Consider the following 22,607-nt stretch of genomic DNA (forward strand, 5'->3'; position numbering starts at 1 on the left):
ATCTGCAAATTCACATCTAAATTATTATTATTTACATTTGAAAAAAGTGTCACATATTCAATGCAATAAGGTGCCTGGGTGGCTCAGATGGTTAAGCATCTGGCTTGGGCTCAAGTTATGATCCCAGGGTTCTGGGATCAAGTCCTACTTCGGGCTCCCTGCTCAGTGGGTAGCTGGCTTCTCCCTCTGCCTATCTCTCATGAATAAATAAATAAAATCTTAAAAAAAAAAAAAGAATTCAATGCAATAGGTAACATAGTTCTCCAAAGGAAACTAGGACTTAATATATTAAATAAAAGCACTCTGCTAAAAAAACAAAAGGAAACAAATGGCCGGCAGAGAGAAAAAGCTCTCAAAATTATAAACCACCCCAATTGTTAAAACTGGCTAAAATACTGCATATCATAAGCTTCTGTATCCCTACATGTTTTAATGCTACAAAAGGTAATAGACTTCCATCTAACCCTTTGCCTAGTAAAGTTTCCTCTAAATCTCTGCTGCTTACTATTCAGAACCACTAACATTTTCAAAATTATTTTGAATGGAATCAATGCAGCTCATAAATTCTGTGAACTTTTATATCATAATACAGTATATTATTATTTCCATACACCTAGTGGCCTCCTGGAAACTATTATTGTCCAATAAGGGTTTACAGTATTATGTACAAACCACTCCATTAGGTATTATGTGGACTATGAAATAGATAAAATACATGATTTATCTCATTATGGAGATTACACATGGAGATATATCTATATCTATCTCTACCAGAGATATAAATTATATGTAAATAATTCTAGGACATTAGGTAGAGGTATAATTGGGAGAACAAGCAAGAATATGGGCAATTCCAAGAAGGCAAATGGATCAATTTGTTTGAAATACAAACTTCAAACAGCATGAAAGCCTTTAAGAGTTCAGATACATAAAATATACTTCCTTTTTTTTCAAGGCACTGGCTTTAACCAGGACTGGAAACTTTAATCCTAGAAGACTGTGAATGCCAGACTAGGGAGTTTGGGCTTTATTCTGATGGAAGTGGATATCCTCTTGAAGGTTTTTTTTTTTTTTTTTTTAAGGAGCTGAGGAGGACAGCTATGATATGTTGAAACACCAGCTACAAGGTTCTATTGAAACACCAGCTGCAATATTCTATTCCCAGAGAAGAATAATAATGGCTTAAACTAGGATTAGAGAGAACAGATGTAAGATTTTACAAGGACAGAGTCAATGGGGCTAAAAAGAAAAGGCAATCAAAGATACCTTGAGAGATTCCAGTCCAGTGTCATTCACAAGACAGGCATTTATGAGTTTGTTTGTTTTTTTTTTTTTAAGATTTTATTTATTTATTTGACAGAGAGATCACAAGTAGGTAGAGAGGCAGGCAGAGGGATGGGGGAAGCAGGCTCCCTGCCAAGCAGAGAGCCCGATGTGGGGCTCGATCCCAGGACCCTGAGATCATGACCTGAGCTGAAGGCAGAGGTTTAACCCACTGAGCCACCCAGGTACCCCTATGAGTTTGGTTTTAAATTTATACTTCAGATGTTACCAGGATGCAGAGATCCATCCTGGTGCTGTGTCTAGAAGTTGCGAATGACAACTTAGATTTGAAGGCTGTCTTCCCAGGGCTGACTAGTTAACAGTTTTGGGAAGGAAAGCAGTTACCAGGTAAGTGTGGAGAGAGAAGAGAAGAGGACCACACACATGAAAAATCAAGGTCCTTAATGGGGGGAGGGGAGTGGAGAGGGAAGGCAGGAGAGGATAAGGTCATGCATGAAGCCAAAGTGGAGTCATAAGGATGTAGCAGTCACAGTACCAGGTGCTGCAGGGCAGTCAAAGGGAGTAAGTACTGAGAAAAGTCCGTATGATTTTAAGTATCGTGAGATCCTAGTGCTCTTTCAAAGACCAGTTTCACTAGAATGGAAGAAGTAGAGACAAGAGTACAGTCAATGATTGAGTGAATGAGAATAAACTATACATTCGAAAATTTGGGTGACTACAAGAAAGAGAAGATAGGAATTCAAGGGGATACATTACACTACAGGACTATGACACAGATTCTACAACCACAAAATAAGTTTTTAAAGATAAAGTGCTAAATAAATGTCACACTTCTTTGCTTACCTGGCAAAGATGAATTCATACAACTCCAAATTTCAACCTAAAATTGTAATCACCAAAAAGCTTTTATATAACCAGTTCCTAAATATGACAATTTATACAGAAATTATGTACAGCTAATTTGATTATGTTTGTCTCTATGTAGTCAGTGTTCTAAGACTATATGAGTATCAAGCAGCTATTGAAGGAAGAAAAAATAAAACTGAGATGCAAAAATATTGCTTGCTCTCTTCCCATCTTCCCATCTAAGAGCACTAACGATGAGTCTGGGTACTCAGGATGCTTATTGGAATCACTGTTTCTAACCACAAAGACAAAAGTGTCTATAGAGCAAGTAAAGGTAAATGAAACTGTCAGAATTTTTTGATCAAGTTTTCGCCCCTCACATAATGCAAGTCACCACATCTAAAAAGTCTGTTTCATGTAAGTTCATATTCTGTAACCTGGCCCACCAGTGTCCTGAACACTGAGGATGGACCAAGCACTGTAAATATTTTAAGTTACATGATTCAGACACGCAAGCAATATATCTACAATACACCAAAAATTGGGAAGATAGAAATAATGAGAAGTCACACATTTCCCCTTATCCCAAATTTAACTTTTCAAATTCAAAATAAATGTAAGATATAGTTATTATGGTTTTCATAATATTATCAAAATAACATTATCTAATAACAATATCTAATATTATCAAAATAAGTAAAATTCCAAATTCCAGATAAAAGGTTATAATGGAATTTAAAGACTGTAATACATTTATATTTAATATTGTTTTTATACCTACATCATAGGATAAACAATAAAAGATGAAAGACAATATTCTACCTAGCAATTTATGTGACGATCTTTTTAAAATACCTAGCTAAATCTAACATTTTAATCTGGTCACAAACCCAAATCATTTTGAAAAATTTCCTGAATCTAGAAGTTAACTCATTAGATGGCTTAATTTAGACAAAAGCTTTAAGTTAAACATGACCTACCATTGTTTCAGGGCAATAATCTGGGGCTCGCTGTAACAGATGCTTTAGTCGGGATTCACTTTTTGAGGAGAATATCTATTTGAAAAAAAAAAAAGTTTTTGTGGCATTTTTCTGCAAGAAATAAGAAGATGCAAAATTTGTTGCCCTCTATATTTATCAGGTGTCTAGAGTATTTTCCAACTTCTTTTTATAAATGGGAAACCTTTGGAAAGATCTAAATTAAGCTGAGGTAACATCTCTTAAACGGTTGGTTAGTTTGGCAAATAATCAAGAAAGTCCATATATATGAAAGTCTAGAGCTTTTCTAATGACCAAAAATGGAAAAAACCATGCTACCAAATCTGTTAGAAGACAAAAGAGAAAAAGAAGAAAACAGGAAAGAAAAAAAGATGTTTATTCTAAACTGTTCTACAAACTATTAGTCAACTGACAACAATGTAAAACAGATTATGTCATACCCTTGTTAGTTAACAAGTCTGTGAATAGCATTATGGCATAAACTTCCATAAAATACCATTAAATAGAGACAAAGCCATTTTTAATAAAGATGCTGAGGAGGTGACCAGTTCATTCACCAGGTTAACTGGTGGCTCTCTTCCAAATAGAATTTTAATTACTGCAATTACAATTTGATGTCTCAGTAAATTATAAGCCATTATATGAGATAGAACTTCATGGTTACCTGCAAATAGTCAAGACTGTGAAATCCATGAATGCTAAGGACAATGAAAAAGGATTTATCTCCAGTTAGTTTCAGTAGCCATTTTTCTCCCAAACTACCAACTATAGTTAATACGTGACAAGAGCTAGAATATCACCATTTTGCAACCATTAGTGAATTATGCATTTAGGCAATTATCAATAATGACTATCATGTTAATTACAAAAAGAAGCCATCAGATACAATAACATTATGAGTAAGACCTGCTGAACTAACAAACAAAAACAAAATAAAGCAAAACCTAACCTGAATCTGATTAAGCCTCTGGACCTGTCTTGTTAGGTTATTATTAGCCATGTATGGCTATCTAAATTTAACCTTAAGTTATGATTAAATAAAATTTAAAATTCAGTTTCCCAAACTCTTTCTCTTTCTCCTCGACCTCTTTAAACACATTCTTTTTTTTTTTTAACTTTTAAGATTTTTAAAATTAACATATAATGTATTATTTGTTTCAGGGGTACAGGTCTGTGAATCATCAGTCTTACACAATTCATTAGCACTCACATAGCACACACCTTCCCCAATGTCCATCATCCAGCCACCCTATCCCTCTCACCCTGCCACCCTAAAGCAACCCTCAGTTTGTTTCCTGAGATTAAGAGTCTCTAATGGTTTGTCTCCCTCCCCGGTCCCATCTTGTTTCACTTTTCCCTTCCTTTTCCCCACGACCCCCAAATGCCTCTCAAATTCCTCAGAGAGATCATATGACAATTCTCTTTCTCTGACTGACTTATTTCACTTAGTTTAATACCCTCCAGTTCCAACCACGTCATTGCAAATGGCAAGATTTGGGGTTTTTTGATGGCTGCATAGTATTCCACTGTGTGTGTATATGTATGTGTGTATATACCACATCTTCTTTATCCATTCATCTGTCTTTAAACACATTTCAAATGTTCACTTGGCACATGTAGCTAGTGGCTACCATAGTGGATCACACAGATACAAAATATTTTCATCACTGCAGAAAGCTCTATTGGATATCTCCGCTCTAAATCTACCTACCAATTACTAAGCAATATAGAGGACAGGGGAACACAATAAATGATACCATGGAGTTGCAAATAGCATAATTCCGATTGTGAGAAACTCTACAGGATAAATGGCCAGATTTATTCACCAAATATGCAAAGTCAGGAAAGCAGTGCTTCAGCTCCCTTATGATACCATATAAGAGCCATTTTTGCTTTTAAAAGCTGGATCCTACAACCCTATCAGCCTCAATCTCAGAATGACTCTATGTCCTAATGCCCTGCTAGATGGATAAACTGATGGTCTATAAAAAGCATTCCCCTGGGGAGTTGGTAGCCAGGCTGTAGCATACTAGCCACATGGGACTACAACTCAGCCATACACAGGAGTAAACTATGGGTTCACATATAACATGTATGAATTTGAAACACATTATGCTGACAGAGCTGTATTCAAAAGGCTACATTTATATGACATTTTGAAAAAGGGGCAGAAAATGAATCAGTGGTTTCCAGGGGAGGGGCCATGGGGAGAGGAGGGGATTGTCTACACAGAGGCACAGGAGAATTTGGGAGGAGTTGATAAAATTGGTGCATTATGGTGTTAGTTACATAATGATGTGTTTATCAAAACTGTACATAAAAAAGCATGGATTTTACTTAAAAAAAAAGCTGTTGTTCTGACAATACATTTGCAGAAAACTTAAATCTGCTATAGTGTTTTGACATGAATTACGTACTTACATGAGCTGAGTCACTATCTTGTTTTATAATTAAAGAGTATCTTACAAAATCTTTCTAAATTCAAAATACTGTTTGAGGGGGTGCCTGGGTGGTTCAGTTGGCTAAGCAGCTAAGTCTTGGTTTTAGCTCAGGTTGTGGGATGCAGCCCCTAACCCATACTCCACACTCAGCAAGGAGTCTGCTCGGCCCCTCCCTCCTCCTCTGCCCCTCTTGCCCACCTCCCCCGCTCATGCATGCATGCATGAGCTCTCTCTCTCAAATAAATAAATAAAATCTTTATAAATAAATAAATTCCTAACATTGTTTGAGAGAAGTTTTTGTTTTTGTTTTTTAAAGATTTTGTTTATTTATTTGACAGACAGAGATCACAAGTAGGCAGAGAGGCAGGCAGAGAGAGAGGAGGAAACAGGCTCCCCACTGAGCAGAGAGCCTGATGCAGGGCTCCATCCCAGGACCCTGAGATCATGACCTGAGCCAAAGGCAGAGGCTTAAACCAATGAGCCACCCAGGCACCCCTGAGAGAAGTTTTAATTCCAGTTAAGTAGCTCTCTAAATTCTAGGAAGCAACAAAATACACATTATTGAAAACTCTTCAAAAGATACTCAAGGTCGGGGTGCATGGGTGGCTCAGTGGGTTAAGCCTCTGCCTTTAGCTCAGGTCATGATCTCAGGATCCTGGGATTAAGCCCCACATCGGGATCTTTGCTCAGCAGGGAGCCTGCTTCCCTCTGCCTACTTGTGATCTCTATCAAATAAATAAATAAAAATCTTTAAAAAGAAAAAAGAAAAGATGCTGGAGGCCATTTGTTCTCAAGTGCCAAGGCCAGAACTGCACAACCAAGGTGATGAAAGAAAGTAAAGACTTTATGCACAGGTATTGTCTCAGTGGAACTTGACTTAAAAGGCTCAATCAGAAAAATTCAAACTTACAGAAAAGTTTCAAGAATAGTATAGGACACTCACATAGTCTTCATCTAGTTACTCATTATTAACATTTTGGAACATTTGCTTTAACTCTCTCTACATATACAGATATTATTGCTATTTTGATGAAACATTTTAGGATTCATTACAGACATGGTCATTCATTCCAATTCCCAGCACTTATCTCCCAAGAAAAAGGACACTATCCTACGTCACTGTAATACAATCACCAAATTTAGGATCATAGCACTGATTCATTATTATTATAGTTCACATTCAAATTTCACCAATTTATCCAATAATGTCCTTTACAGCAATTTTTTTTTTTTTTAAATTCCAGGATCCAATCCAAGACTGGATATTGCATTTAGTTGTCATATAGCTGTAGTTCCCTTCAATCTGCAAGTTTCTTAACCCTGACAACTTTGAAGAGTACAGGCTATTGTTTTGAGGAATATCCCTCAATTCTGATTTGTCCTATTGTTTCCTCATGATTCAGGTTATGTATTTTTTTTTAAGATTTTATTTATTTATCTGCCAGACAAAGGTCACCAGTAGGCAGAGAGGCAGGTAGAGAGAGAGGCAGAGTCAGGCTCCCTGCTAAGCAGAGAACCCAATGCAGGGCTCGATCTCAGGACCCTGGGATCATGACCTGAGCCGAAGGCAGAGGCTTTAACCCACTGAGCCACCCAGGCACCCTTGGTGACAGGAATGCTACTTAAGATGCTGTGCTTCATTTCAGTGCATTATGTCAGCAGACACATATTAATTTGTTCCATTATTGGTAATGGGAACTGTGATGACTTGGTTAAGGTGCTGTCCAGCGGATTTCTCCAAAACTATACTTAATAAACAGTCACATAACCTCAACAATTATTATGTAAGCTTACCTGTTCACATACATCATGGCACATCTGATTATCCTTTGAATGATTACAACACAGTGCACCTAAGAGAAAAAATAAACACCAGATGTTGCCCACTGTTAAATAAACAAGATGATTAAACTAAATCCGATGGCTACAAAAAATATTTATTCAACAGATTTATTATTATTATTATTTTAACATAACAAACATTTACAAACCACGGACAGTGCTGTCTGAGCACATGGTCCTGCCCTCAAGAAGCTTGCAGGCTAAAAACGGAGACTGTCATGTGTACTTTCTATGCACCAGAATTTTACTAAGTTTGCTTTAAGCATTATCTCATTCAATCCTTATAATTACCCTATAGGCTATATTCTATTCTTTTTTTTTTTTATATTTTATTTATTTGACAGAGAGAAATCACAAGCAGGCAGAGAGGCAGGCAGAGAGAGAGGAGGAAGCAGGCTCCCTGCGGAGCAGAGAGCCCAATGTGGGGCTCGATCCCAGGACCCTGAGATCATGACCTGAGCCGAAGGCAGAGGCTTTAACCCACTGAGCCACCCAGGTGCCCCGGCTATATTCTATTCTTATATCTATAATGTATGACTAAGTGATTAAAAAAAAGGCAGTAAATTTTGTTTTGGATATGTTAAATTTAAGGCCTACAGGACATCCAGATGGAATGGCAGTAAAGTCAGCAATCTAAGCCTGGATTGCAGGTAAAGCCAAGCTGAAAGATCCAAGTTGAAAGTCATCCACATAAAGGAGACATATGGAAATGAAAGACATTACCTAGGGAGCGTTAGTAGTGAGAAATCACAGAACCAAATCTAAAGAACACAAAGTCTGTGACATAGGAAGAAAGAAGAAAAGACACTGAGATGGAACAGTCAGACAGGCTGGTCAGCCTTGAGAGAGTAGCATTACAGAAGAGGAACTGTTTCATGTACCAAAACATACAGGTTAGAGATTGAAGACTCAAAAAAAGGAAATGGAGTTATCAATTAGGAGGCCACTTAGTAATCTTCACAAGGTACTTTCTGTGTAGCTACAAGCGGATGATATTAAGTAGCAAACCAGAGGTGAGGAAGTATAAACAACAAACAATGGCTCTCATTAAGTCTGGCAGAAACAGGAGGGAAGGGGCACCTGGGTGATGCAATCAGTTAAGCATCCAACTCTTGGTTTCCACCCAGGTCTTGATCTCAGGGATTGAGTCCCTGAGTAGTGCTCTGTGCTCAGTGGGTTCTCTGCTTGGGGTTCTCTCTCTTTCTTTCCCCCTCTCTCCATCCCTGCTTGCACACATTTTTTTTATCTCAAATAAATAAATCTTTAAAAAAGAGAGAGAGAAATGGGAGGGAAAAAGAGAGTAGTGGTTACAGGAGGAAGCGGGATCAAGGGAAGGAAAAATCCTCCCTCCCCATTTGTAGTTGGCCTTTTTCCCTGAGTCCTGGGACGAAGACTCTAATACTTGAAATTTCTAGAGTAAGAGGTATATCTTTGTTATGCCAATGAGGTACGCCCCCCATCCCCAAATGTCTCACCTAGATAACTTTAGGATAGGGGCTGGTATGTCAGAAAAGACCACCCATTTGATTAGAAGGTTAGAAGATTGGGACTTTGAGCCACATGACAGCAGCCCAACCTCTAGCAAGACTGGACATGGAGATCGAGTTCAATCATATGGCCAACAATCCAATCAATCATGTCTATGTGATGAAATCCCAATGAACACTAGATACTGCAGCTAAGTGGACCTTTCCTAGTTGGTGAAGACGCTGATGTGCCAGGAGGGTGATACACACTGATCCTGTGAGGAGAAGGCACAGAAGCTCTGCATTTCCTTCCAGATCTCACCCTGTGTGGCTCTTCACTCAGCCGGTCCTCCTGATTTATATCCTTTATAATAAAACTGCAATCGTAACTATAGTGCTTCCCTGAGTTCTATGCATCATTCTAGTGAATTACTGATTTTGAGGTGGTCATGGGAAGCCTGGATTTATATAGCCAGTTTTTCAAGTATGGGTGGCCTAGAGACTGCCTAAGTGTGGCTGGTGTCTGCGATAAGTGCTGTCTTGTTGGGGACTATGCCCTGTAACTTGTGGAGTCTGCTCTAACTCTGGGTGATTAGTGCCAGAACGGAACTTCCAAACATACAGTTGTGGTTGAAACAGAATATTGGAGAAATGAGGATTGCTGGAAAGAGATACGGGTTTAAGAAAGGGCACTGAGGGGGGGCTTGGGTCATGGTCTCCAAGTGCTGGTATCAAGCCCCACATCAGACTCTCTGCTCAGCAGGGAGCCTGCTTCCCCCTCTCTCTCTGCCTTCCTCTCTGTCTACTTGTGATCTCTGTCTCTGTCAAAAAAAAAAACAAAACAAAACTCATTAAAAAAAAAAAAAAACTAGAAAAGGCACTGAGATGCCTGGGTGGCTCAGTCAGTTAAGTGTCTGCCTTTGGCTCAGGTTATGATCCTAGGGTCCTGGGATTGAGCTCCGCATCAGGCTCCCTTCTCGGTGGGGAGTCTGCTTCTCCTTCTCCCTCTGCCTCTGCCCCTCCATATGCTCTCTCTCTCAAATAAATAAAATCTTAAGAATGAAAGGAAGGAAGGAGAAGAGAAGAGAAATAAAAGGAAAAAGAAAAGGCATTGAGTTCGGGGCAAGGGGTGCAATAGTGAATAAATGTTATATTCTCTGACTTTATCCAGGTTATATATAGTCTGATGGTAAAACAAAGTCTAGACAAGAGGAAAGGATATAAGGACACTAATAAATTATGAGGGAAGTTGATAGCCTCCATTTTCTCAGTGAAACACAGATTAGGTCTGAAAACAAAAACAGCTGAGATGGGGTTGGGGGCTTGAGGCGAAACTGTAGAAGTGTGGAGCAGTCACTTTGGAGAACAGAGAAAGGAGGCAACTATAAATATGTTTCTCAAACTTGTATTTTACTCATGAGTTGTTAATATCTATCCCTCAGGAGAAAATGTTTCATGTTCAAACAAACTGGGAAATGAAGAATTTTTAAAAGTTAAAGAGAATTCCTTATTGCAGGACTTTACAAAGCCTTTAATATGCTTACACATTACTAATCTCCCAAAAAGAGATCTAAGTAGACAGACTTCTCAGAGCACAGCATTTTTTTTTCATGGCACTTCTAACATTTCAGAATGCCAGTTTGAGAAACAACAAATCAGAGAAAAGGAAAAACATTGCCAAACAGCATTACAGGCCAGGAAATGCATAAATGGGCTACGGAAATAAACAGCAGAGAGATGTTATTATTCTATAGTGTACCTAACTGGAAAAAAGATAACAGCTGGATTGATCAGGGGCTGTCAAAAGAGACAAGATGAAAATGTTACATTTCAGGCAGCTGGATCTGATACAATGGTTTAAAATAGAAATTTGCAATATTATCTCTTCAAATGCAATCTACACAATTTCAGTACACAAATTAGACGAAAGCAGAGCTTTTTTGATTGAAGGTAGGATCTGTATTGGGGAAAAATGAATGAATAGATGAATAAACAAAGAGCTCTTTAGATCTCACCAACAAGCCTTCTAATTCAAAACTGGAAATTGTTCTCCATAAAACAGGGTGTATGGCGGGGTAATCACTCATGAGGCTTTCTCAAAACACCCCTTCTCCTTGTCATGCCACACCATGCTCCCCCCATCTTCTAAGATTACTGTTATGTCCCCAGTCTCATTATGCATTACAATGGGAAAGGCAGATAGGAAAAAGAAAAACAAAACCAAACCAAAAAAAGGCTCTCTAGTGTGATAATGATGTGCTCTTTTGAAGTGCTGAAGAAGTTGCCACTTTCTACCACCTTCTAACACAAAGGTCATTTGAGGGCAAAAAAATCCAGCTGATCATGAGCAAAGATAACTCAGGATAACATATGGTCCCAATAAGCACAAGCTTAGCAAAAAGTAAATAACCAGTTAGACAAGAATCTGATTTGGGCCTAGGGACTTTTGTAAAAGTTTCTTGGAGCAAAGGTCTATTTAGAACAGAAGCAAAATGTGTTATAATTAAAATTAAAAGTCCAATAACAATGGAAAGTTTTATTAAAAATATAAATATGAAAGACCATTTCCCCCTATTTAATAGTTAAGGTCAAATATACAATGTAGTGACCCCCAAAGTTAAATTTTTAAAATAATTCTTTTTTTATTAAGAAACCCCAAAGTTTGGAAAATAAGAAGAAAAATGATCTATACTCCCACTGTCTTGCCAGAACCTATGCTGACATTTTGACATATTTCCTTCTAGTCTTTCTAAAGCCCCTTAAAAAAAAAAAAAAAAAGATTTTATTCATTTATTTGACAGAGAGAGAGAGAGAAAGAACACAAGCAAGGGGAGTAGGAGTGGGAGAAGCAGGCTCCCCACCAAGCAGGAAGCCCGACTCGGACTCGGGACCACGACCCAAGCCAAAAGCAGACACCCAACGACTGAGACATGCAGGCGCCCCTCTAAAAGCCTTCTGATAATTCTGACAATATGGGATCACAGAGGGCAGCCCAAAGTCTTCTGGTAATAACTCCCTTCCCCCTCCCAACAGAGCATTCCTCACTAATAGTACATTTCCTCCTTTGAGAGGACTGCCACACTCCATGAACAGGCTAGGGGACCTATGTTCCATCATATTTTCCATATCCTATCCTTAACCTTAACCATTATTACATTGGTGCACATTTTTCTTCCTTGAAACAACAAAACTTTTTACAATCTTTAACAGTACGTATTTTTCAAGAAATAAAAGTCTACAAATAGACATCAATTCACATGCCTCCCCTTCACATGGGGAGAAGGGATTCAAATGCAATTAATGTGGCAACTAAAGGTCTTTGTCTTTTTTTAGAGCTATTAAAATGGATTAATTGGGTCATTTAACAATTAGAGTGCAAAAAAACTCTCCAAGGCCTAATGTTTTTATGTAAGACAATTTTAGAAATGTTTTGCTTTTATAATTTGATTCTAATCTAATTTCTTGTTCTTCAAGAAAAACAGTTTAAAACTTATTCTCAAGAAATGGAATTGAACAGATAAAGGTAAATTAGTTAAAAATAAACTTGACATTGACATGATGAAAATAAAAAGCTCAGGTGTATTCCTCATTAAAGACATAAGGATATTTTGCACCCCATTCCAAGAGTCTATAATTATAAAATTAATAAAAACCAAAGAGATTGCTAAAAGCCATGTATATTGGCTTTAAGAAGACATTAGCGTAACCTAGAAATATGCAAGCAGAATTATCCAATAATCAGAAACATCAAGGTCTAACAGTTTGGGCCACATGTGTACTAAAGATAGGCAAGTTAGCAGGAAGCACATGCTCCAGCCACAAGGGAAAAATGCAACTTCTAAGACCAACCAGCACTTAAAAAAACAAATACCCTAATCTAAAACTAAAATATTCATAGAATTATAGGATTTTTGAAGTTAAAAGGAATTTTGCCACAGAAACCTCTTAAAAGCTATAATTCAATGTAATGAAAAGCCATTCTTGCTTTCTTTTTTTTTTTTAAAGATTTTATTTATTTATTTGACAGATATCACAAGTAGGCAGAGAGGCAGACAGAGAGAGGGAGAAGTAGGCTCCCCGCTGAGCAAAGAGCCCGATGTGGGGCTCGATCCCAGGACCCTGAGATCATGACCTGAGCCGAAGGCAGAGGCTTAACCCATTGAGCCACCCAGGCGCCCCCATTCTTGCTTTCTTTTTTAAAGAAAATAAAGATTCCCCCTAATTAATGTCTTCCTAAAGAATTAATTACTAAAACAAAATATATATATATCCCACACTGTTGAGGAGGGAAAAAACTACATCTAAGCTGATACTAGAAAAAGTCATTCTAAATAAAAAAGATGTGTTAATAATAATAAAAAAAAAACTTGTCTTATTTTTAATCACATTTTTTTTTTTTTTCAAAACAGCCTGGAAATGGACATTTAAATGACAACTATATCTTCAACTTAAAAGCACATTCTTGCAATTGTTACATTTATTCCTTTAAAAATATGTGGTGTTGAATGTTTATAGCAGCAATGTCTACAATAGCCAGACTATGGAAAGAACCTAGATGTCCATCAACAGATGAATGGATAAAGAAGATGTGGTATATATACACAATGGAATACTATGCAGCCATCAAAAGAAATGAAATCTTGCCATTTGCGACGACGTGGATGGAACTAGAGCGTATCATGCTTAGTGAAATAAGTCAATTGGAGAAAGACAACTATCATATGATCTCCCTGATATGAGGACATGGAGAAGCAACATGGGGGGGTAGGAGATAGGAGAAGAATAAATGAAACAAGATGGGATTGGGAGGGAGACAAACCATAAATGACTCTTAATCTCACAAAACAAACTGGGGGTTGCTGCGGGGAGGTGGGATTGGGGGAGGGGGAGCGGGCTATGGACATTGGGGAGGGGAAGCGAACCATAAGAGACTATGGACTCTGAAAAACAACCTGAGGGTTTTGAAGGGTCAGGGGTGGGAGGTTGGGGCAACCTGAGGGTTTTGAAGGGTCAGGGGTGGGAGGTTGGGGGAACAGGTGGTGGGTAATGGGGAGGGCACGTTTTGCATGGAGCACTGGGTGTTGTGCAAAAAGAATGAATACTGTTACGCTGAAAAAATAAATAAAATGAGAAAAAAAAAAAAAAAAAAAAAAAAAAAGACAGAGTCTGTCAAATTAGGTTAAAAAACAAAATTGAGCAACATGTCGTTCACAAGAAATTTACTTCAGAACAAGTGATGAGAATTGTTGAAAATAATGGGATAAATCAAGAGATATAGGCAAGTGCAAACATAAGAAAAGGTAAGAATGTCAATGTGTTCTTAGAAAAGTTTAGATATAAAATTTAAACAGTAGTATAAAGAGTGATGTTTTAAAATTATAATAGACATAATTCAAGTTATTGTATCAATCATAACCCAGAATGTAGTCCCTAGTAGCAAAAAAGGTGTATATACACCCTTATATTATATTATGTAAGGAGACAGTGATAAAAATAAAATTATAGTGTAAAGTTAATAAAATTATTTTATTTGAGGGTCAAAGGTCAAAAATCAGGAAAAGAAACTGATAAAATACATAACAGTGATAAAATATGTGTGCGTATTCACATATATGTGTGTGTCTACATGTATAATAAACATGCATATACACCATCAAAAAAAAAAAAAAAAAAAAAATATGTGGTGTTTGTGTTTCTATATAAAATGTATTATCAGCTAAGGAAGAGCCAAACAAAAGTGACCACCCATATCCCCATTACCTGAGTTCAACATTGCTAACATTTCATCATACTGCTTTATTTATCTATCTAGAGAGATAAATATTTTTTCTGAATCATTGGCAAATTACAGATATCCTTCTCCATTGCTTGCCTTGTACTAGAGTGACAAAACAGCAAGTTATATTCGTCTGATTCTATTACAGGTATGACTACCAGAGAGACCCTTCATGATGTCACTCTTCTAATAAAGGACCCACAATGGCCTCTTGCTATTCCAGTTCTAAACTTTCCAAGTCTTTTTATAACTTTACCTTCCCTGACCTTCTATTATTTTTTAACAAGGAAAGCCTACAGTTACCATGAACACAGCCTTCTAAATGAAATGTTTAGGGCCCTTTCGCTGCTGTCCTAAATCTAGAACATCTTTCAAGGCTTAAATCCCACCTCAATTCTCCAATAACTCTAAGCCCTGTTGATTTTTTGCTTATTGAAAGTCCTGATAGTCTAGTCAGAACTGGCAACTTTAACATTTAAATCTTCTCTAATTACTTCATGTGTGTACTTACAGTATCCCCAATTTGACTGTAAACTTCTTATATCCATTTAGCATACTGCTCAGCTCAAAACATGATATTCATTGGTTAATAAGTAAAAATTTCTTAGCTATACAATGACTTTTATCAGAAAAAAACTAAAGAGAGTTGTATTTCTCCCACCGGGACACTTCAGTATCACACTTCACACAGTGACCAATCAAAAATTTAGCAACAGGGGCGCCTGGGTGGCTCAGTGGGTTAAAGCCTCTGCCTTCAGCTCAGGTCATGATCCCAGGGTCCTGGGATCAAGCCCCGCATCGGGCTCTCTGCTCTGCAGAGAGCCTGCTTCTTCCTCTCTCTGCCTGCCTCTCTGCATAGTTGTGATTTCTCTCTGTCAAATAAATGAAATATTAAAAAAAAAATTTAGCAACATCATACAAGGTGTTGGCCTAAATCGAAAGATAAATTGGACCCAATCATATATTCAGGCACAGAAGTGTATGGCCAGGTGGTTGTGGGCCCTGAAGCCACAAGATCAAGAAGAGCTGCAGCTAGGGAAGCTCAAGTTTTATGGCAGCTCAGAAATGATGAGTAAAAAGAGGAAGCTGATTGGTGGGGAGTGGGAAATACAAGAGAGGCACAGAGAAGCTATGAAAGGTACAGAGAGACTGTCTCTAACAGTAGTTTTAGCTCCTGGCAGCTTTCTAGTTCCCACAGCAGTCCCTGAGGTCTGCTTTGCTGAATTTCCTACCTTTGGCTTTCCATGTGCTTCCCTGTTAGGTGCCACAGACTAGCCCCCCAATCCTGAGCCACCTTGGTTTCTGTTCCTTTAATGGGTCAAAAGAGCCATAACCTAGACATTCATCATGCTGAAATAACTAAAGCAAATGACTCTCCTAAGGTCCTCCCCAAAGAGGCTAATAGCTAGTATTTTTAGATAATTCCTTTATCCAATCTACGCTGCAGGACTCCATCTATTAAAAAAGGGAACTAAAAGTAAGAAGGCCTGGCACCCAGTGGCATGACCAAAATGTTTCTCTTAATATTACACTCTTCTTGACATCTTCATGTTATCTGTGTGCTTTACAACGCCCATCATATTATGTGCTATAGCATACTTAACTAAATCACATTTTTCCTCAGATATATTCTTCACGTTTAGAATATAAATGGATATGTACTAATACAACCACATGTTAGCAATGTAGATATATATATACACACATATATATGATAATTAATGTCTGAATTTCCTACTAAACAATAAACCCATGAAAGCAGAGACCATGTCTGTTTTTGCTTATCCCTCTATACCTGGGCCTATCACAGTATCTGGCACTATTAACAGCTTAACAAATATTTGCTGAATGGATTACTGACAGGTATGAAATGGACCTAAGCAGTTATTCCTATTATCCATCTTAAACACATACAAAAATGGAACTTTTGATGCTCTTCTTGGCTCACCTGCCAACCTTCCTCCAATCTGTGCTCCTCTCCCCAACTTCCAGACTTCAGTAAATGGCATCATTTTTTACTAAACTGCTCAAGGTAAAAACCTACAAGTAATCTTTAATTTTTCCTTCCCTCACTTCCCACATCCGATCCATGTGGGATCAGATTCAGGTGGTATCCTGCATCGCTCCTCTTTTATTTCGACCACCACTTCACTGTAAATCACCACTATCTCCTGCTTCAAGTACTTCAGAGGGCTTCTTCCAGTCGACCTGCTGTTACTCCTACCCCACTACAATCCTTTTTTTTCATTCAGCAGCCAGAGTGATCTAAAATACAAATCAAAGCTTACATCTCTTATACAATAGTCTATTGGTTTCTTTCTGCACAAGGAATAAAATCCATAATCCTTATGTGGCTTTTTGCAAGGCTCAGTACTGTTAGCCCTAGCCCACCCTCCTGCTCACCATGTTACAACCATACTGGTTCCTTCTTGCCTTTGGGCCTCTGCACTTTCTGGTCCCTATCCCTATTTTTCTTAGACATTCAGTCTTCAGATTTTGCTTTTGAACTTTCCTTCCCAAAAAGGACTCTCTTGTTATCACTGTGTAAAGAACAGCCCCCCACAACACACACGCACACACACACAATCCTGTTATCAGCTGGTTTCCTTCACAGCCTACTTATCACTATCAAAACACATTTTATTTATTTGTATATTGTCTATCTCTCCTCCAGTAGAATGTAAGCTCCTTGAGAGCAGCAATCCTGTATTTAGAATAGCGCCTGACATCTAGCAAGCACTGAATAAATACAGGTTTTTTGAATAAACAAACCTCTGTGGGATGTTTTGCTCTTTTAAAAACCACACTTAAAGTATATAAAAACCACCTCCTTGACATCGTTCCAATTTCTTCTAGAAGAGGCATACAGTGAAAAGTATGGTTACTGAGATTGCTTAAATCTATGGATATGAGACAGGAACTTTTAGCAGCATACCAGAATAAACTGTCATATCTGGTCTATCACCAATCCTAGCTCTTTCCACAATGTGGGCCAAGATAAGTCTTTGAGAAGAGAATCTGCTTTTTATTACTTTCCTCCAGATAGGCATTTGCTTTTTCTAACTTAAAATTCATTACATTCTTTTTCAGGATTCTAGGCTGACTATTACATAATTCCTTAAATGTCAACTTATTGAAATTTAGCCCTTTAATGTTTCATCTTTCCCTTTTTTGTACCATTACAAAACATCTTAAATAGAAACAGACCTACTATCAGATGCCATGACACACAGATCCTGAAACCACAGCATAGGGTCCCATCCCATCCTTCAAAGAGAATATCAGAAATGGGGGAGAGGGCAGTGCTGGGATTGGAAAAGTACACTGGGATAGTAAGAGTAGCATCACTCCAATGAAGAAGGTGTGCCCTTCTTCACTGAGCTAGTAATATTATTCCCTCATCTCCACCCCCAGGAAAAGCAATAAAAATCGCTAAGAACAGCTAAGACTTCTAAGTAAAGCCCTATACCAGAGGATATAGGGAAACCTCGACCTGGAGAGGAAAAAGAAGACTGTCTGATCAGGAATAAAAGCCAGGCCTTCACTGAAATACAATTTAATATTCTGTTCTAAATTTTTATTGAGGATTGAAGAACTTTTCCCACACTTTCTACAAATTCACAATGGAAGCTTTTGTCCATTGTAATACTCAATGTCCTTTATGTAAGGACCAGGCAATAAATGTTTCCTACAACTTAATAGAGGGACAAATCTCACTTTTGGTTCAAACAGAATTTTTCTTTTTCTCAAACAATGCAAACTATATGTTGTCATGGATTTTTAGAGCTGGAAGGCCTTTAGAAATTATCTAGCCTAACATTTTTAAAAAATAATTTTATTTAAATAAATAAATAAATTTATTTATTTATTTATTTATTTATTTGAGAGAGAGAGAGAGAGCACGAGCAGGAGCAGAAGGGAGAAGGAGACTGAGCAGGGAGCCCAATGTTGGGCTTGATCCCAGGACGCTGAGATCATGACCCGAGCCAAAGGCAGACCCTTAAGGAACTGAGCCACCCAGGAGCCCCTAGCCCAGCATTTTCTAATGTGTCCTTTAGGTATCATGAACAAAAAAGAGTTCATAAGCAAACAAGCTTCTTTCTATAATACTTTTATTGAGATATAAATCATGTTAAATCAATTAAACAAGGAGGCCACTAGACTGGGGTGGTTTTAATGGCTTGGTAGCCTTCTTAAGCAAACCAAAACCTAAGCCTATAATGCCTCAAGATTAAGAAATCGAAATCTAAGGACAACCAATCACAAAACAGTCACCTAGGCTTTCCCAATAAGTCATCCCCCTAAGCTACAGCCAATCAAATAATTCCCTTGCTTTGCTTCTACCTCTTCTCTATTAAAATCTTCCTTCTAGCTCCTATCACTTCCTGTTTGGTGCTACCTGATTCAAATCAATTTTTGCTCAAATAAACTCTTAAAATGTTTAATATGCCTCAGTTTACACATTAACAATCACTACTATTAACTTTACCCTTAAAAGTGTACAACTCAGTTGCTTTTAAAATAAAATATTCAGAGTTGTGCAACCATCACAACTACTAAATTTAAGAACATTTTCATTATCGTAAAAAGAAACTCCATGGGACGCCTGGGTGGCTCAGTTGGTTAAGCGGCTGCCTTCGGCTCAGGTCATGATCCCAGCGACCTGGAATCGAGTCCCACATGAGTCCCACATGCGGCTCCTTGCTCAGCGGGGAGCCTGCTTCTCCCTCTGCCTCTGCCTGCCATTCTGTCTGCCTGTGCTCACTCTCTCTGACAAATAAATAAATAAAATCTTAAAAAAAAAAAAAGAAAGAAACTCCATACCTCTAGAAGAAGTCTTTTTCCCATTCCCCAGCAAACAAGGTTCTTTACTACAGGAATCCTTGGACCCTTTATTGTGAATCTAACATATTTTGTGAATTTATAAGAGAAGGGTACAATGTGTGGTGTTTCCCAAACTTATTTAATAGTTAACATTTCAGTGCTTATTATACACTATTCTAAATTCTATACATGTATTACTTCAATTAATTCTCACAACAAAATCCATAAAGTACTATATATAATAAATGTGGATATTAATGCACAAAAAGACTAAGACCAAGTAACTTGTTCAAATATTCTTAATTACTCCACAGAATCAAGTGGTTGTGGGATGAGAATGGACAACTAGTATTCCATGGGCCAGAACTTTGGAAGTGCTTTAGATCAGCTTAATGAGAAAAATGGGGCCCAGAAAGGTCAGCTGATTGATTTAGCCAAGAATACACAGCATATTCTCATTCTCCCTCCTCTTTGATGTCTGACAGCCAAATTTAGAACCCAATTACAATTAACTATCTAATCCCAGGTTTCCGACACAATTCTCTCTTCTTTAAATACTTTATTGTCTTAACAAACAAACAAAACCTTTAACACTGTAAGCTACCTTAAAATCTTGTTGGGTTTGATTTTGCTTGTTCTAGGTGTCTCTGCCTGTAGGCAATGCACTTCACCACTCCACTTGTATAAATCCCAGCCATCTTCTAATGTTTATGCAACTGGGGGATCAATTTTCCTCCCACCCTCATGGATGTCATCTCTCTCCCTCCTTCCCCACAGTCTTCCATCTCCTCTGGACACTTATTCCTTGAATTCCAGTGGCTTGTGTCCTGCTGTACCCCACCTCCTACAGAGCTGGGGGGGGCGGGGGGAACAAGAGTTGGCATCAACTCCTAAAGCCCAGAAAGTGGGAAACACTGAACAATTTCTTATCCATTCTTGGTTTAATTCCTCAAGAGCAAGAACACAACTCTCCTTAAGCTCAACAGCCCCCAGAAAGCAGGGTTTACTGATTTTAATCTCCCCGCCAGAGCCCAGCGCTACCTTGGACACACCGTGCACCCGCTGCGGACTGCAGGAGAATTAGATTCAGCAGGCTCGGGCCCATTCTCAGATACTTGAACCTGGTAGGCTGTGGGGCCCATCAGTGCCCGCCGCCTGAGGTATGCCTTTCTGAACCGTGGGTCAAGTTACAACAACTGGCCAGGGCGGCGGTAAGGCGGCTGCACCTCGGAAATCCCATCCAACCCTCGCGACCGTCCTGAGCAAAGGCATTTCACCACTTCTGGCAGAGACCCGAGTCCGCTGTGGGGGTGAGGGTCGATACAGGGGCTCCTGTCCTGTGGGTGACAGGGCAAGGCCTCGAACCCGGGTCACTGTTCCCCGTGCAAGAGATGTTCGGAGCGGAGAGAGCGAGGGTGGAGACGGGTCCTCGCTCGTCGCGTCTCAGGATCCCCTCCCGCCTCCCGGGACCTCCCGACCCTGGGTCACCGGACTTGGGCCAGGTCTGGGGGTCGCGCCCACCCCCGCCCCCTGCCTCGCGCCATCTTGGAGCGCTGAGGCGGCCGCCCTGGACCGCCCCGAACCGCTGCCCCAGCAGTTACTCACCCGCACTGCCCGGGGCCAGGCCTCCTGCCACCTCCGCGACCCCCGCCACGGCCAGAAGAAGCAGCAGCGTACGTCGCCGGGACGCCGGGACCGCCGCCATGTCCGGGCCGGGGGTCTCGAGCCACGGGATGCTCGGACCCAGCCTGGCAGCCGCGGCTGCTCGCGGAAACCCCGCCCCGGCGGCCTGGACCTTTACTGATTGACTGCGGCGCTCTCAAGCCCCGCCCCTCAGCCTCTGGGAGTTTCCAAAACCTGCTGGGGGCGGGAACATTCCCGAGACCCCGGCTCTTTGTTAAGGCCCAGCTGTGCGTCGGCTTTTGCTGAGGCGTCCCGCAGACAGCTTTCGCCAAGTGCCGGGTTAGAAGATGTCAGAGCTGGAAGGACCCTTCCAACACCTTTACCACCTCTTGAGCTTTGCATCTGGGGTCACTGAGGCTCACAGAGGAGACTGACCTGCCAGGATCCCACTCTAAGTTCGCCTGAGGGCTAGGGCATAGTCCAAGTCTAAACCAAAGAAACCTCTTTCTTTCACTTCTCTTTACCCTCAATGAGCCTCTTAATATCCTTTCTGACCAGATGCTGCCTCCCAGGCAAAGAATCCACCCGGGTCAACTCGACCTCCCCTAAAATCTGAGGGGCACTGCTGAAGTGTCCCTCTCCTAATGGGACCGAGGGACAGTTTCACCACCAAAGCTCTTTGACACATGTAGCCTCTATGTGTCTTTGATGGACTGTTAAGTACTTATTCCTGTTAGGAAAAGCCGGGTGTTGGAAGGTTTGTGTATCTAGATATGGAGAGCCTTGAATGTCAGATTTAGATTTTGTTTAAGAAGTAATTTGGAGGTAGATCCCCCTCCACCCCGTACCACCACAGCTAATGTGGGGAATGTTTGAGAGGGCCCACTGGCTATTAAAGTGGCTCTCTCCCTCTCTCCTTTCCTAAATTAATACCTTTTTTTTTTTTTAAGATTTTATTTGAGAGAGAGGGAGCAGTGGGGTGTGGGGGTGGAGATGAGGAGGGGGCAGAGGGATAAGCAGACTCCCTGAAGAGCAGGTGCTCTCAGGACCCTGAGATCATGACCTGAGCAGAAGGCAGACACTTAACCACTGAATCCCCAGGGTGGCCCCCCTTTCCTCCCCCTTTAAAAAAAAGTATAACCACAGCTACAAATTTAAAATTCCTTAATATTATTAAATATCCAGTGTTTACAGTTCCCATATTATTTCATAATTTCCTTTTACGTTTTTCAAGTTTCAAAGTCCATACATTGTAATTTATATGTATTTTAGGTCCCTTTATATCTCTTCTCTCTCTTTTAAGTTTACAAAGAGAAAATATAAATTAAGATAATTTCTGAAACGTCTGCTCTGATGACAACTCTCTTGCTTCAAAGTCTGAGAGGCCACCTGTTTTCTTATAGGACAGAGTGACATACAATTATTTAATGTGGGGCCAGAGGTTCTTAGCCATTGGACCCAATCACATTTTCCAACTTCATCTCCACACCCTCCCTGCACCTTTGCT

General features: G+C 39.5%; 1 protein-coding gene across 7 annotated transcripts in view; it reads right to left on the reverse strand.

Moving 5' to 3' along the window:
• Window positions 1-21,233, reverse strand: part of RECK (reversion inducing cysteine rich protein with kazal motifs) — a 79,336-nt gene extending 58,103 nt beyond the window's left edge. For 3 of the 7 annotated variants that reach the window (XR_006820887.1, XM_046023949.1, XM_046023948.1), the window contains exons 1-4: window positions 21,083-21,233; window positions 7,364-7,422; window positions 3,111-3,185; window positions 2,128-2,164 (exon numbers count right to left, since the gene is read on the reverse strand). Coding sequence is in view for 5 of the 7 variants with exons in the window: in XM_046023949.1 (XP_045879905.1) it covers window positions 2,128-2,164; window positions 3,111-3,185; window positions 7,364-7,422; window positions 21,083-21,182 (271 nt within the window). In the remaining 2 variants the exon portion in view is untranslated. Of the gene's footprint in view, window positions 1-2,127; window positions 2,165-3,110; window positions 3,186-3,792; window positions 3,827-7,363; window positions 7,423-21,082 lie in introns of those variants that run through there. The other 4 variants (XM_046023950.1, XM_046023951.1, XM_046023953.1 and 1 more) reach the window with 4 other exon arrangements.
• Window positions 21,234-22,607: the final 1,374 nt, after the last annotated feature.

Source organism: Meles meles, chromosome 11 (genome assembly GCF_922984935.1).
Source record: "Meles meles chromosome 11, mMelMel3.1 paternal haplotype, whole genome shotgun sequence".
Lineage (NCBI taxonomy): Eukaryota > Metazoa > Chordata > Mammalia > Carnivora > Mustelidae > Meles > Meles meles.